Here is a 12,842-nt window from a genome sequence, read left to right as displayed (position 1 = left end):
AAACCTGGGCTGCCCTGGATCTCAGCCTTCCCTATGCCTCTTCTAAGGTCCTATGCATGAAGGAGGTGGTACTAGAGAGGTTGCAGGGGATCACATTTTTGATGCTCCTCTACATTGAAGGAATATAAAAGGTTTGATTGAAAGCTCTAGACTCTTTGAAGCCATAAACCTGGGGAGGGGAATCTCAGGCTTGGGGCCCAAATGTAGACCTCGAGGCCACTCTAGCTGGCTCTCAGAATCCTCCCCAGGCTACACCCGTCACTGGCCCAAATGTTTTTGGTTGGCTGGAACATGCCCTTCATCTGCCTGGACACAAAGGGGTGTGTGGGAGCGTGCCTACTGGACAAAGGTAAAATTTGCACCCCTGCTCCACCCACCACTGACATGGTGAAACTTTGGGCTGAAAGTTTCCCTGCCCGTGCCATTAAGGGTTTGGAAGCAGGTTGCTTGAAGGACGGCTTGCAGCCACATGAACCTGCCCAGGCCTTGAGATGGCTTCTGAGGCTCTGCTTTCAATTTCTCCGTCAGGCTGACAGGCATGAGCCACGGGATCTTTGCCGGAGAACATGTACCTCCACCTGTAGTAAGATTTTGTTGCAAATCAACCTCCTCCAATCTTTGTTTGATGACCTTTTTAGCTGTAATTAGATCTAAATTTAGTATATCAGAAGGAGAGATTCCATAAGACAACAGTTTGGAATGGATTTTTGTTGCCCATGGGCTGGTGAATTCATCTCTCCACAGGCACTGAATAAGATGGTAATTTGGCAATTTATGCCAAAGGGACAGCCAATAATTAAAGGCATGTCTCCACATCAGAATCTCTAAGGAGGGGATCTTAAGTTCTAAGCGAATGGCAGAGTTGCTTACACAGGAGGGTAATTTCAAAAGGCATCTGAGAAAAAGATTTTGCAATGTCACCAGAGGCATGAGGTTTACAAAGGCGCCCCATAGGCCATAGTTGCAACCACTTTTGCACTATAAACTTTTAAGACAGATGGAACATGCATAGCCCCCTCAGGATGGCTTGCAGCCACATGAACCTGCCCAGGCCTGAGATGGCTTCTGAGGCCCTGCTTTCAATTTCTCCGTCAGGCTGACAGGCATGAGCCACAGGATCTTTGCCGTAGTGGCCTTGAATTTTTGGAACTCTCCCCCAAAAGAAGTATGTATAGCCCCATCTTTATCAACTTTTTAAAAGGACCTTTAATTAGTTAATTGATTGCTTCAACTGAAAGAACTGCAATCTGAGTTTTAAGTTGTGTCCATTTTCCTGATGAGGTGTATTTTCTTTTTCCTTAAATCACCTTTTGTAAGCTGTGATGGGGAGGCTTATGTGAGTATTTTAAATTAAAGTAAGTTAATTAAAACAAAAATCTCCCTGCATGCAGAAAGTCAGCGCAGGAAGGAGCAGGCTGAGCTTGATCCCATCTTCCTGATGCACTGCTTTTCTACTGGTAGGGAGCTTTTGTTTTTGCTAGCTAGGGAAGCATTCAAAAAATGTGCCCCACCCACCCTGCTCACACTCTCCAGAGGCTGACAGAGACTGAATCCTGGACTAGATGCAGCTTTTGGTCTGATCCAGCAAGGCAGTACCTCTCATGAGCTCACAAGAGCAAAGCAGTTCCAGATGACTTTTGGACGCCAGCCAATCCACTCGCTATAGGGGAAGGCAAAAAGTGACATAAGGGGAGACAAAAAGGGCATTGTGGCTTGCAGGAGGGGTGGAAATCCACACCACCTCCAAGTACGTTAATCTGTCAGGCCCTGCGTGCAAGGAAAGCCCACCAAAGGAATTTGCAGGGCAGCATTCTTACTGTCCCTGATGCCTCCCCTGAATGGCCTCCCGCCAGCCAAAGTCCAAGGATGAAACTCTCCCCACTAGGGGAACAGCGGAGGGGGAGAGATTCCAGGGAGGAGACTGCAGAACAAATTGCTCTGGACGAGTCACGCAAGATCTAAGCCATATGCCGTTGGGGAACCTTGGGCAACTTAAAGAGAGAAGAAGGGGAGACTCCAAATAAACAGCAGAGGCAAAAACTTACTTTTCTTTTCAAGAGCTATGCATTTCATACCCCACTTCTTGGGTTCTGCTTAGAACAACCTCCCACAACTTGGTGCTGTCCAAATGTTGGGTTATGACTTGCATCAACCTTGACTGTCGGCCATGCGGGATGGAGCTGCAGGCCAACAATATATGAGGGGAAAACACTAGGTCGCCTCTGAGCAGCTGAGAATGAATAAGACCCACACTTTCTAGAGCCCGCCCCCAGCCCTCCGAAGCAGATTTTCAGGAGAAAAAGCAGGCTTCAGGAGAAGAGGAGATTCAGCAAAAATCAGCTCCTTCCCTGTTCTGCCAGTAGGATTCTTCCATGACTGGAAAGAGCCCTAGCTTTCACAGGAGGCAAAGTCTGGATCCAACCCAATGTACACTGTTGTTGAAAACCGCCCTGAACCTTACGAATACTAATGTTAGGACTCCCTTACTGCATCCAAACCAAAGCTCACCTAGTCCAGCATTCTGTCTCCAACAGTAGACAGACATATCTGGAAGGCCACAGGCCATGAAGGCAACAATGGCCTTCTCTCCTTGCTTATCCCCAGCGCCTGGTACCCAAGATGGTGTAGTGGTTCGAGCATTGAACTAGGACTCCGGAGACCCTGGTTCATACCTCTTCTCAGCCACAAAGCTTGCTGAGAGACCTTGGCCCTGTGACAGACAGACAGACATACACACACATACACACACTCAGCCCAACCAGAGGGGTCATGGAAGAACTACAAATGTCACCTTGGGTCACCCCAAGGAATGGCAAGATATAAACATAGGGAGGAATTCAAGGCAGCTTTGTGGCAATCGTTCATTAGGGCAAACATTTCAGCTTGCCAGACAGAGCAAATCCCACCTATCATGGCTCAAACCTGGTCAACGGGCAACGTATAGCTTAACTAATGAATACATCGTAACAAGTAAATGAATAAATGTGCCGCATAAATAAATAACAAAATAATAAATAACAATAAGTACCGGTAAATACGGTCCCTTCAGCTGCAATGGGGGTTTCTACCCACCTTTTCATCCTTAATCCCTCACCTGAAGCAGTGTCCACTGACCAGCGCTCCTTCCGGGGACTGCTGCCCCCTTGTGGCGAGGGGAAGAACACACACCTCTGCTAGCAGAACCGTGCACGCCTCCAGCCCACCTGTTGGAAGATACCAATTCTACACAAGGTCTGCTGCGGCAGCTCTTCTCCCTGCTTGCAATCCAGCGATCGGTGCCAGCTTTTCTTCTCTCTCTCTCTCTCTGCCCAACAGGGAGCCTCCCAACAGAGGCACCAGCAACACAGAGGGTACCAGAGGCCCCCGCCGTCCCATGGACGAGGGGCTAAGCCTATCCAAGCCTCCAGCCTCCTAGCTGTCCTCCTCCCTTCCCCGCATTCTCCCACTTGCTGTCGCGTCTGTCCTGAGAGCAGAGCTGTGTTTGCAGAAACAGCCACTGATCCCGCTATTTAGAAAAGGGGAGCGGGGGGGGGGAGGACTAGTCCCAGAACAACAGCAGCTTGGAGTTAAGTGGCTTCTCCTCCAGCTGCAGCCCTTGGCCCAGTTCCAAGGCAAACTCTGCTCCATAATTACACAACTTAGAAGAGCGGCCCCGGGCAGGCTTAAAGGGCCAGAGGTCTGGATCTCACAGGAGTCGCAGGGTCCGACTCCAGGGCTCATCATGCCTGGATAATGGAGCACAGGTGTGTGGCCAAGGTGGGCCTAACCACAAAGGAGGTGACTGGAAGCCCCAGTGAAAAGCAGGTGCACAATGGCGAAGCCTTGCTAAGACTAAGCAGGTCAGGGCCTGATTGGGTGCCCGAGTGGGAACTCTATATGCTATCTGTAATAAACGTGCTTGGTTTTGTCTCTCTTTTAGACTGCAAGGTTTAGGAACACAGGAAGCTGCCATTGCAGCATCTAGCTCAGTATGTCTTCAGTGGCTGGCAGTGGCCCTCCAGGATTTCAGATGGAGAGTCTGTCCCAGCCCTGCCTGGAGACGCTGTGCACTTGAACAGGGGACCTTCTGCAGGCAAAGCTCTACCAACTGAGCTGCAGCCCTTCTCCTAAATCAACTTAACCAATTCAATATCTGAGGAGCTGTTTTATGGCTTTGCCCAGCAGACTGCATAGCCAGAGGGCAGTGGAGAGGGTTTCTCTCCCTCCCTGTTCCCTATTTGCTACCACAGCCAAAGAGGGGAGGGAGATCTCTTGACATCACTTTTTAAATATCTATAGTAACAAGTCGCAATTAATTCCACAGGGGGTATATGTGTGTTGTAACAGAGAAGGCCCTGCCCTGCCCTGCCCATTTCATCTCCTAAACTAAAGCCAGCTCCGCCCCCCCAAATGAAAACTTTAATCTTTTGCCATTTTTTGCATTTGCTCTACTTGATCATTAAAAGTATTTTTCCCCCTTTTGTTTTTAGATTTCTCTCTTTCCATAGCTGTGGGCCTGTCCACAGAACTAAAGGCTCCAGCTCTGCTCAAAAGCAGCCATGCAACCCCAAAGGGATCCTCTTCCGGTCAGGCCTTCTGACCTTTCCCCGCAACCTGGCTCCCCCCCCCATGAGCTGCAGCTGCCCCTGTTCTGACCACCCCTCAAGGGAGCATGGCCCTCTGTGTGCCCTTATGAGATCAGCCCCTTGCCACACACCCCACGCTGCCCTCCCACAACTTGGCCAGGCTCAAGCCAGAACCTGTGCAAAGAGATCTGTGTTTCCTCAGCAACTCCCCGACTCCTGCAGCCTCCACTGGCATTCTGGAGAGCACATTTATCTACGGAGAAGTCACAAAAGGACAGCACAGAGCCAGGGGAAGCCTCCATCTCCCATTTGTGGCAATTTCCTTCTCCTCTCAGATCTCAGGGATGCACCAGGGCTTGAAATGGGGCTGAAAGTAGCATGTGTCTAGAGAGGCAAAGGGCATCTCCAGATGGCCTTAAAAATAGTGCATTCATGACTCATTTTTACAATCAAGCAGTATATAAATTTTAAGAAACAGATAAATAAATATTGCTGCATTTCTTGCTGAAACCTGCTGTGACCTTTTTTTTTTATATTGCACATATTCTGGACAGTGGTGGGGTGGAGTTTTCCCCGAATGTGTTGTGCTATAGTGCAAACCACCAAAAAACCATGGTTACGCATGGTGACCCGGAACAGATCGCGTGCATAACCCAGGGTTCCACTGTATATGCAATGCATATCTACTCAGAAGTTATTCCCATCCAAGTTCAGTTGGATGTGCCTCAAAGTAAGTGGGTATAGGATTGCAGTCTTATACTGTAATCCCAACCCCATTTAACTGTGAGTAAACCCCACTGAATTAAATGGGACTGACTTCTGAGTAGCCATGGTTAGGTCTGTTACAGCAGAGCTGATGGGAGTGAGCTCTGCTTTCCATCTCCCACTGACAAGCAGAAGGGGACAGATGGATTACAGCCTTAATTGCAAACATAGGCTAATGGAGCCAAGTTTAATTGACAATGTGAATGATCAATAGATAATTACATGCTATGCAATCAATAAATATATGTAAAACCATGCAGTAGCTACCATTCTCAAGTTCATCCAAATGATAGACATAATGACATATGACATAATTTGCTCGGGTTTTATAGAAGTATTTGCTAGAAATCTATTTGAATGTAATATAAATAAATAAATAAATAAATAAAACTTTTATTATTTAAACCCCGCCCATCTGGCTGGGTTTCCCCACTCTGGGCAGCACTCTGGGCAGTCCCAACAGAACACTAAAGAGAGAATAAAACTTAGAATCATAGAGTTGGAAGAGACCCCAAGGGCCATCCAGTCCAACCCCCTGCCAAACAGAAACACCATCAAAGCATTCCTGACAGATGGCTGTCAAGCCTCCGCTTCAAGACCTCCAAAGAAGGAGACTCCACCACACTCCTTGGCAGCAAATTCCACTGCCGAACAGCTCTCACTGTCAGGAAGTTCTTCCTAATGTTTAGGTGGAATCTTCTTTCTTGTAGTTTGAATCCATTGCCCTGTGTCCACTTCTCTAGAACTTCAAACATTTAAAACTTCCCTAAGCAGGGCTGCCTTCAGATGTCTTTTAAAAATAGTTGTTTATTTCCTTGACATCTGATGGGAGGGCGTTCCACAGGGCGGGCGCCACTACTGAGAAATAGTTGAATGAATAGTTGGGTCTTGAATCCTGAATACTACCTGGCATAGGTTCATACTGGTGATTTTTTTTGTATTGTATTGTAGAGGCAGCATAGTCGTGTATGAAAAGTATAGAGAAAAGCCATCCTCATAAGCAATTTATAAGCAATAGAAATTAGAAGCAATTATGCTACAGGTACCATTAGGCATGCAATTCTCAAGTAAATGTATAGAGTATTTTTATTTTTATTTTTTTGGATTTGACAATTAGACTACAGATGCATGAAGTCCTTGGTGCTTTACCGGTACTTTATATTCACTTGCTAAGCACTGAAGTACTAAGTACTTTGTGGACTTCAGCATCAGATCAATGAACACCATGTGCAGCTGCTGTATAGGGTGACATGAACTAGCACGGGGTGGTTCTATCATTAGGCAGATAGGCTTGAAGCTGCTCTATCTCCTTGCAGAGGATGCAATCCTAGGTTAGAAGGGAGTATTTGCAAAATAGCTTCCTGACATTTTTTAGTAAGACCCGATTGTATAACTCCTGCTATTTCCATAAATGATATTTTTACTAAAGGCTTATGCTGAAACAGGCACACAGCCTTAAAGGTAAATACAAATATATGTATATATATTTGCCATTTTTAGGGCAATTTCCACTCTGCTTTGAGCCTTAATTCAAATCTCTGAATAGTTATTCTAAAATTCAGTTTACATTGCTAGACATCATGTGAGAGGAGTTTTTCGAAACTAAAATTAATCAAGAATTATCTTAGGTCCACTGTGTATCAAGCTCAGCTCTCTGGCTTGGCCATCTTGAAAATTGAAAACAAAGTAGCAAAAGGAATTGATTTTGATGATGCAATTTCAAAATTTGCAGAGAACAAAGTTAGGAAAAAACGGTTTTAGTGCTTATGCTCACAATGTTAAGTAAATAAACCAGAAAATAACACTTGCAACTGTAAGCATCTTATTTTTCCTTCTTTTAATAATTTCAATGTGGGGGCAGGTGACAAGAAATTTACCGCACCGGGTACCACCTGACTTTGCTACACCACTGATTGCAACGTGGCATTGCTGGGGAGCAGGCCCAGAGAAGGGTGTGACATGGGGAGATTCCTGACGGCCCCATAAGGCTGGAGGGTCACAGACTCCTCACCCTCGCCTTAAACCAACCCTAAGTACATAGAACGGAGACAACCACATATTCCTACCTTGTTTTAACTCTTCCCACCCCACCTTTCGGTTCTGCTTCCTGTGTGTCAATTTCAGGTTGGAAGCTCCTCAGGGCAGGGACTTGCCCTCTTGTGCTCTGTAAAGCGCCATGAATATGGCTGGTGCTATATAAAGAATGGTGATTATGAGGATAAAGGTAAAGGGACCCCTGACCATTAGGTCCAGTCATGTCCAACTCTGGGGTTGCCGCACTCATCTCGTGTTAATGGCCGAGGGAGCCGGCGTAAGCTTCCAGGTCATGTGGCCAGCATGACAAAGCCACTTCTGGTGAACCAGAGCAGCGCACAGAAATGTTGTTTACCTTCCCGCTGGAGCGGTAACTATTTATCTACTTGCACTTTGAGCTGCTTTCGAACTGCTACGGTAGGTGGGCAGGAGCTGGGATCGAGCAACGGGAGCTCACCCCATCGCGGGGATTCAAACCGCCAACCTTCTGATCAGCAAGCCCTAGGCTCTGTGGTTTAACCCACAGCGCCACCCTGGTCCCGAGGATTATGAGGGTACCATCCTTCAAACTGGGAACGGCAACCCCAAAATGGTTCAGATCTTTCCACCCAGGTGGCTGACATTTCAAAGGTGCGGGCAAAGGCACCCTGTTTCCATTTTTAAACAGGGCATTTTGACACCAAATAGTCAAAACATAGGACACAGCGGTGACCTCACAGAGGAGGCATGCACTCGCCAGCACTAAGCTAACAAGACCCACACATAGCAGGGAATGGAATGGAATGTCGGGCTGTGGGAGTTTCTGCTGCTGCTGCTACTGCTCCTTCACACACTTGAAGGGGCCTTTGTGGTGGGGTGGGGTGGGTTTATAAAACTCCCAAGGAACATGCATCTATGCGCACAGAATGCAAACTGAAGTTACTATTATATGCCACTAAACAGCACCGTGCCTCCTATTTTTTCTACCAAACTCCTCTTTGCTCTTACCTTGGCTTCACATTTCTTGTGGCTTGCCACTTTGCATACTGCAAGAAAAAACAAAGAGAAAAACTATTCCAGATCCACACCTTAAAGATGGACTCCCTCTGATGTACCATATACCTTATTGTTAATTGCACAACAGTAAACCACCATGAAGAGCATTGTGTGATTATTTAAGCGCCACGTGGCTTCCTTTTAATTCTACTGCCCTGGATGCTCTTGTTAACGGAATGGCAACCCTGGCTTCTGTGTTTTTTAAATAGATGGAGAATTATTCAGATTTACTGGGCCTTTTGCCTCTCCGCTATAAAAAATAAGGAAGACTGGGAGGACTGTATCTGGACAGCTCTTACCTTTACAAACAAGGCCCTGGGTCTCAATGGAATCCTTGCACACAACACAGGCCTTCTTCTTCTTCTTGAATACTTTCTCTTTGAAGGTGTGAGGCTCGGACACCTTCCCAGGCTGAAATGACAAACACAGGGTCAGGGATTTAGTATGGGGCATCACCAAAATAAAAACATCTGTTCACTGCACAAATAGATACCATGGACATATGTCTTGTGAAGCCACAATGTAAAGATGTGGAGAGAACAGCTGTGCTGCTGTTGAAGGTACAAAAATGCAGACATGTTACAGTGCAAAAGGCAGTGAGGGCTGGTCCATTTGGGCAAATGGGGCACTGCCCCACCACCTCAGTCTCCTCTCAGCAAGTGCCCACCTGCCTTCTTACTTACATCCAGTCCAGGGGGTGGTCATGGCTGCCAGTTTCACCCCCCTCCTCCTCCTCAGTCTCAGTCTTGCCCTTGTAGAACTCAGCAGATGGGACCAAAGCTAGACCTAGTTGTCTCTGCCTGTCATTGGCTGGCTCCACCTACTGTTAGCCTGCCAGCCTCCCACCCTACCAGCCGCCACTAGAAACAGGCACAACTCACACTCACTGTCACACTCTGCACTCACACACACTCACACTCACTGTCACACTTCTGCACTAATTCCTTACAAATTCAGGTAGATGTTGTCATACGCCCTTGGCAAAACAAAACAGTGTGCTCTTGCACAACAAACCCACATCCAATAAATAAACACATAGGACTTTGTTTTACTTAAAGAAGTGTCAGAAGACTAAAGTAGAAGGTGCAAGATAACAATCACTTGATGGCTGGATCATATAACCTCCGTGCAAATTTTGTTGGTTCATTTTTTAATGCAAAGCTACATAATTCACACTTCCCAAAACAATGCATGAACACAGCTATTCTTCGAAATTAGCACTTCTACAAATTCTGCTATGTACTATGTACAAAATGCATATGTTAGGAGAAACTGTGCATTAAAATGCATGTATTAGTGGGGGGAAGCCTCTTAAGACGGTACTTGACATCTGCAGTTTTTATACGTATTATATTAACAAATACCGGTAATTCACTTTATTTTAAGCAAAGGGTAGCATCTTCTTTAGTTAATGAAAATATTCTTTTAGAATTGGTTGATCTAACCAACTAAGGTTGTAAAGCTACACCCATTCACAAGGAAGTAAGCACCACAGAACTCAATGAGACTTACTTCCAAGCAAGTTAACTGTTGCAGCTCTCAACTAACCAGAGAAGGATCTGATCCAGCAAGACAATCTTTATACGAATTAAACACATTCAGACATACCTGCTGGAGAGGAGAGCATTTCTGTGTGTGTGTAAGGCCCAGACTCTTGGAATCATAGAATTATAGAATCAAAGAAATGTAGAGTTGGAATTGAAAAACATGAACAAAATCAGTCCACTCCTTTGGGGAGGACACCCCCCCCCCAAAAGTCTAACGGCTACAATGAACTTTTGTGACATATGCAGAACTTTGCTGAACATTCCTCCATAAGCTGCAGGCCCAGCCTAATCCTCTGCAGATAGAAGGAATGTGCATGCTAAGGGTCCATTAGATCAATCTTCTTGGAATGGCGGGTGCCAGGTCAATGTTCAGTGTTCTGTTGGAACGTGGAATAAATACCTATGCTCATTTGGAATGTATCATCTCAGACTACATGGACAGAAGATAGCTGTGATTTCCCTCCCTAATTGAAATTAGGGTGAAGAGCAGGGGAACACTTTCACCTTGCAAGTGACCAAAGGCTGGGCGTGGAGGGCGAACAAAGCCCACTGCACCAGCCAAATCCTTGTCGCTGCTGCCAGGCGCAGGGCACACAGTTCACGGGGCCACGCAGCACTGCCTGCCCACCTGTCCATGCAGGGGGGAACCCGGCTGGCCAACACGGCCCTTGGCAAGGGAGCCAGGGGTGCACCAGCAAGGCTGGGCCCTGAAGCCCAGAGACCCCCAGTGGAAGGCAGGGTAGAGATCCCTGTGTGGGGGCGCCTGGTTCATGTCCCCTTAAAACCATGTGCCTGGGGCTACAGCCCCCCTGACCCTCCCCACACCATGCCCCTGCCCTGATGAACAATTTACAGAACTGCACATTAAAATGAGTGCAGGGCTCGATTGGAAAGGGCCACAGCTAAGTGCTAGAGCATTTGCCTCACACATAGCAGGTCCCGAGTTCAATTCCCAGCATTTCCAGGTGGGCCGGGGGGGGGGAATCCTTGTCCGAAACCCCAGAGGGCCATTGGCAGTCAGTGTTGATGGGCCAATTGTCTTGCACGGTTTAAGGCAGCCTATGCTGAAAATGGCAGCACGGGGCAGAGTCTCCCCCCCTTTCTAAAACATCTTGCTCACCTTACACATGGTCATTACAAAGCAATTTTCCCATCACCACAAGCAATAGAGAAATTCAGTGGGATAATGTTGGGACATAGGTAGTCTATACCAGACATTATCAGTTGCAGCGCCACATTCTTGGCAGCATGCAGTTTACCCCTTACAACATATATTAAACAACAACAACAACAACAACAACAACACATGAGTGTATCTGAAGAAGTGTGCATGCACACGAAAGCTCATACCAAGAACAAACTCAGTTGGTCTCTAAGGTGCTACTGGAAGGAATTTTCTATTTTGTTTCAACAACACACGAGTGCTGGGATAGCTCAGTTGGTAGAGCATAAGACTCTTAATCTCAAGGTTGTGGGTTCAAGCCCCATGTTGGGCAAATGATTCCTGCACTGCAGGGGTTGGATTAGATGCCCCCTGCACCCCCCTCCAACTATAATTCTACGATTCAGTTGGCTTCCAGTGGTGCGATTATTATTGCTTATTTGTTTTAGCTACTACTGCTATGTTTTTGGACTGATTCATTGATTTGAGTGCCCCGGCAGGAAAAAAAACCCCATCTAAATATATACATAAAAACAAGCAAACAAATACATTTGGGGATGACAGGAATTTCTCCCCAGGTCAGTTTGGCAGTGTCCCTATATGCTTTGTTTTTTAGACTTGGCTCACTGTGCCAAGCTATTTTACTCCATAATCAGCTTTCTGCAAGAGATGTGGTCTGAATGGCGTAGTTTGCTTTTCCTTGTGGGATGCTGGTGGATGGCGAGTTCTGACTCATGGCAGGGGGGTGAACTAGGTGGCCTTCTAGGGGTCTTGCAACCCTACCATTCTTATGAATAACTACTTTGAAGAGAACTAGTCATCTGGGTATGCTAAGAGCAACTTAAACAAAATCACACTATTTTACTCCGGTTTAATTAAACTGGAATAGCCCCCACTATCACCATTCTTGGCTGTATAAACAAAAGTGAATCTCCTTTCTACGCATCAGTAAGAACTGAAAGCTGGTTTGAGGAATCCCTGAGTGATATACTTCAAGATATACTAAGATATACTTAGTGATATACTAAGCCGCAATTTGAATACACCATAAATAAACAAGTTGCTTCGCAATTTTATCAGATTAACCTTGTTGGGCTGGTGTGGAGGGCTGTGTATACTATGCCCTTCCTTCTCCCTTCTTTAAAGCAACATATTCGTTCCAAGGAAATTATGTGATATAAATTATCGGAATCCAATTGTGTCTACTTTATTGTTGTTCTTCCATTATTTTGCATAATTCATGTTTCTTTGTTCCATTTTAATTTATTCTGAAACTGGGTAACAATTTTACTTTAATGATGGCATGCACAGGTAATTACAGTCGCATGAATGCCAATATTTCCTTGACCACAGCATATAATCTTCATTCTGTAATAAGACTATGCAATCCTCTGTGTGCCTACACAAAAGTCCATTCCATGGTATTTAATGGGGCTTACTCCAAGGTAACTGCATAAGCTGCAGCCCAACAACAAGGTTAACATCAGTAGAAGCATGCATCCTATTCCAATAATTAACAATCAATGATTAATTTTCATTGCATTCATTCTGCATCTGTTAATCATGGTCAGACATGAGGCACTGAAACTCAAGCGCTGTCAACTGGAAGTAGTATTGAGCAACACCTCTAAGCTTTGGAGACCCAAATGCTTTGAAGCATATCTTTGCAATGAAGAGAGCTAGAAACTTGAAGGGTGAGAAATGGGTGAAAAGATTCCATCCATCTTTCTGAAA

General features: G+C 46.0%; 1 protein-coding gene across 6 annotated transcripts in view; it reads right to left on the bottom strand.

Moving 5' to 3' along the window:
- TNS2 (tensin 2) overlaps positions 1-12,842 on the bottom strand; it is a 132,205-nt gene that overhangs the window by 54,644 nt on the left and 64,719 nt on the right. For 4 of the 6 annotated variants that reach the window (XM_033137028.1, XM_033137047.1, XM_033137037.1 and 1 more), the window contains exons 2-3: positions 8,699-8,810; positions 8,352-8,389 (exon numbers count right to left, since the gene is read on the bottom strand). In XM_033137028.1, coding sequence (XP_032992919.1) covers positions 8,352-8,389; positions 8,699-8,810 — 150 coding nt within the window. The other 2 variants (XM_033137066.1, XM_033137074.1) reach the window with 2 other exon arrangements.

The sequence above is a fragment of the Lacerta agilis genome, chromosome 2 (genome assembly GCF_009819535.1).
Source record: "Lacerta agilis isolate rLacAgi1 chromosome 2, rLacAgi1.pri, whole genome shotgun sequence".
NCBI lineage: Eukaryota > Metazoa > Chordata > Lepidosauria > Squamata > Lacertidae > Lacerta > Lacerta agilis.
Note: the sequence above shows the minus strand (reverse complement) of the source record. Positions and strands in the feature narration are given on the sequence as shown.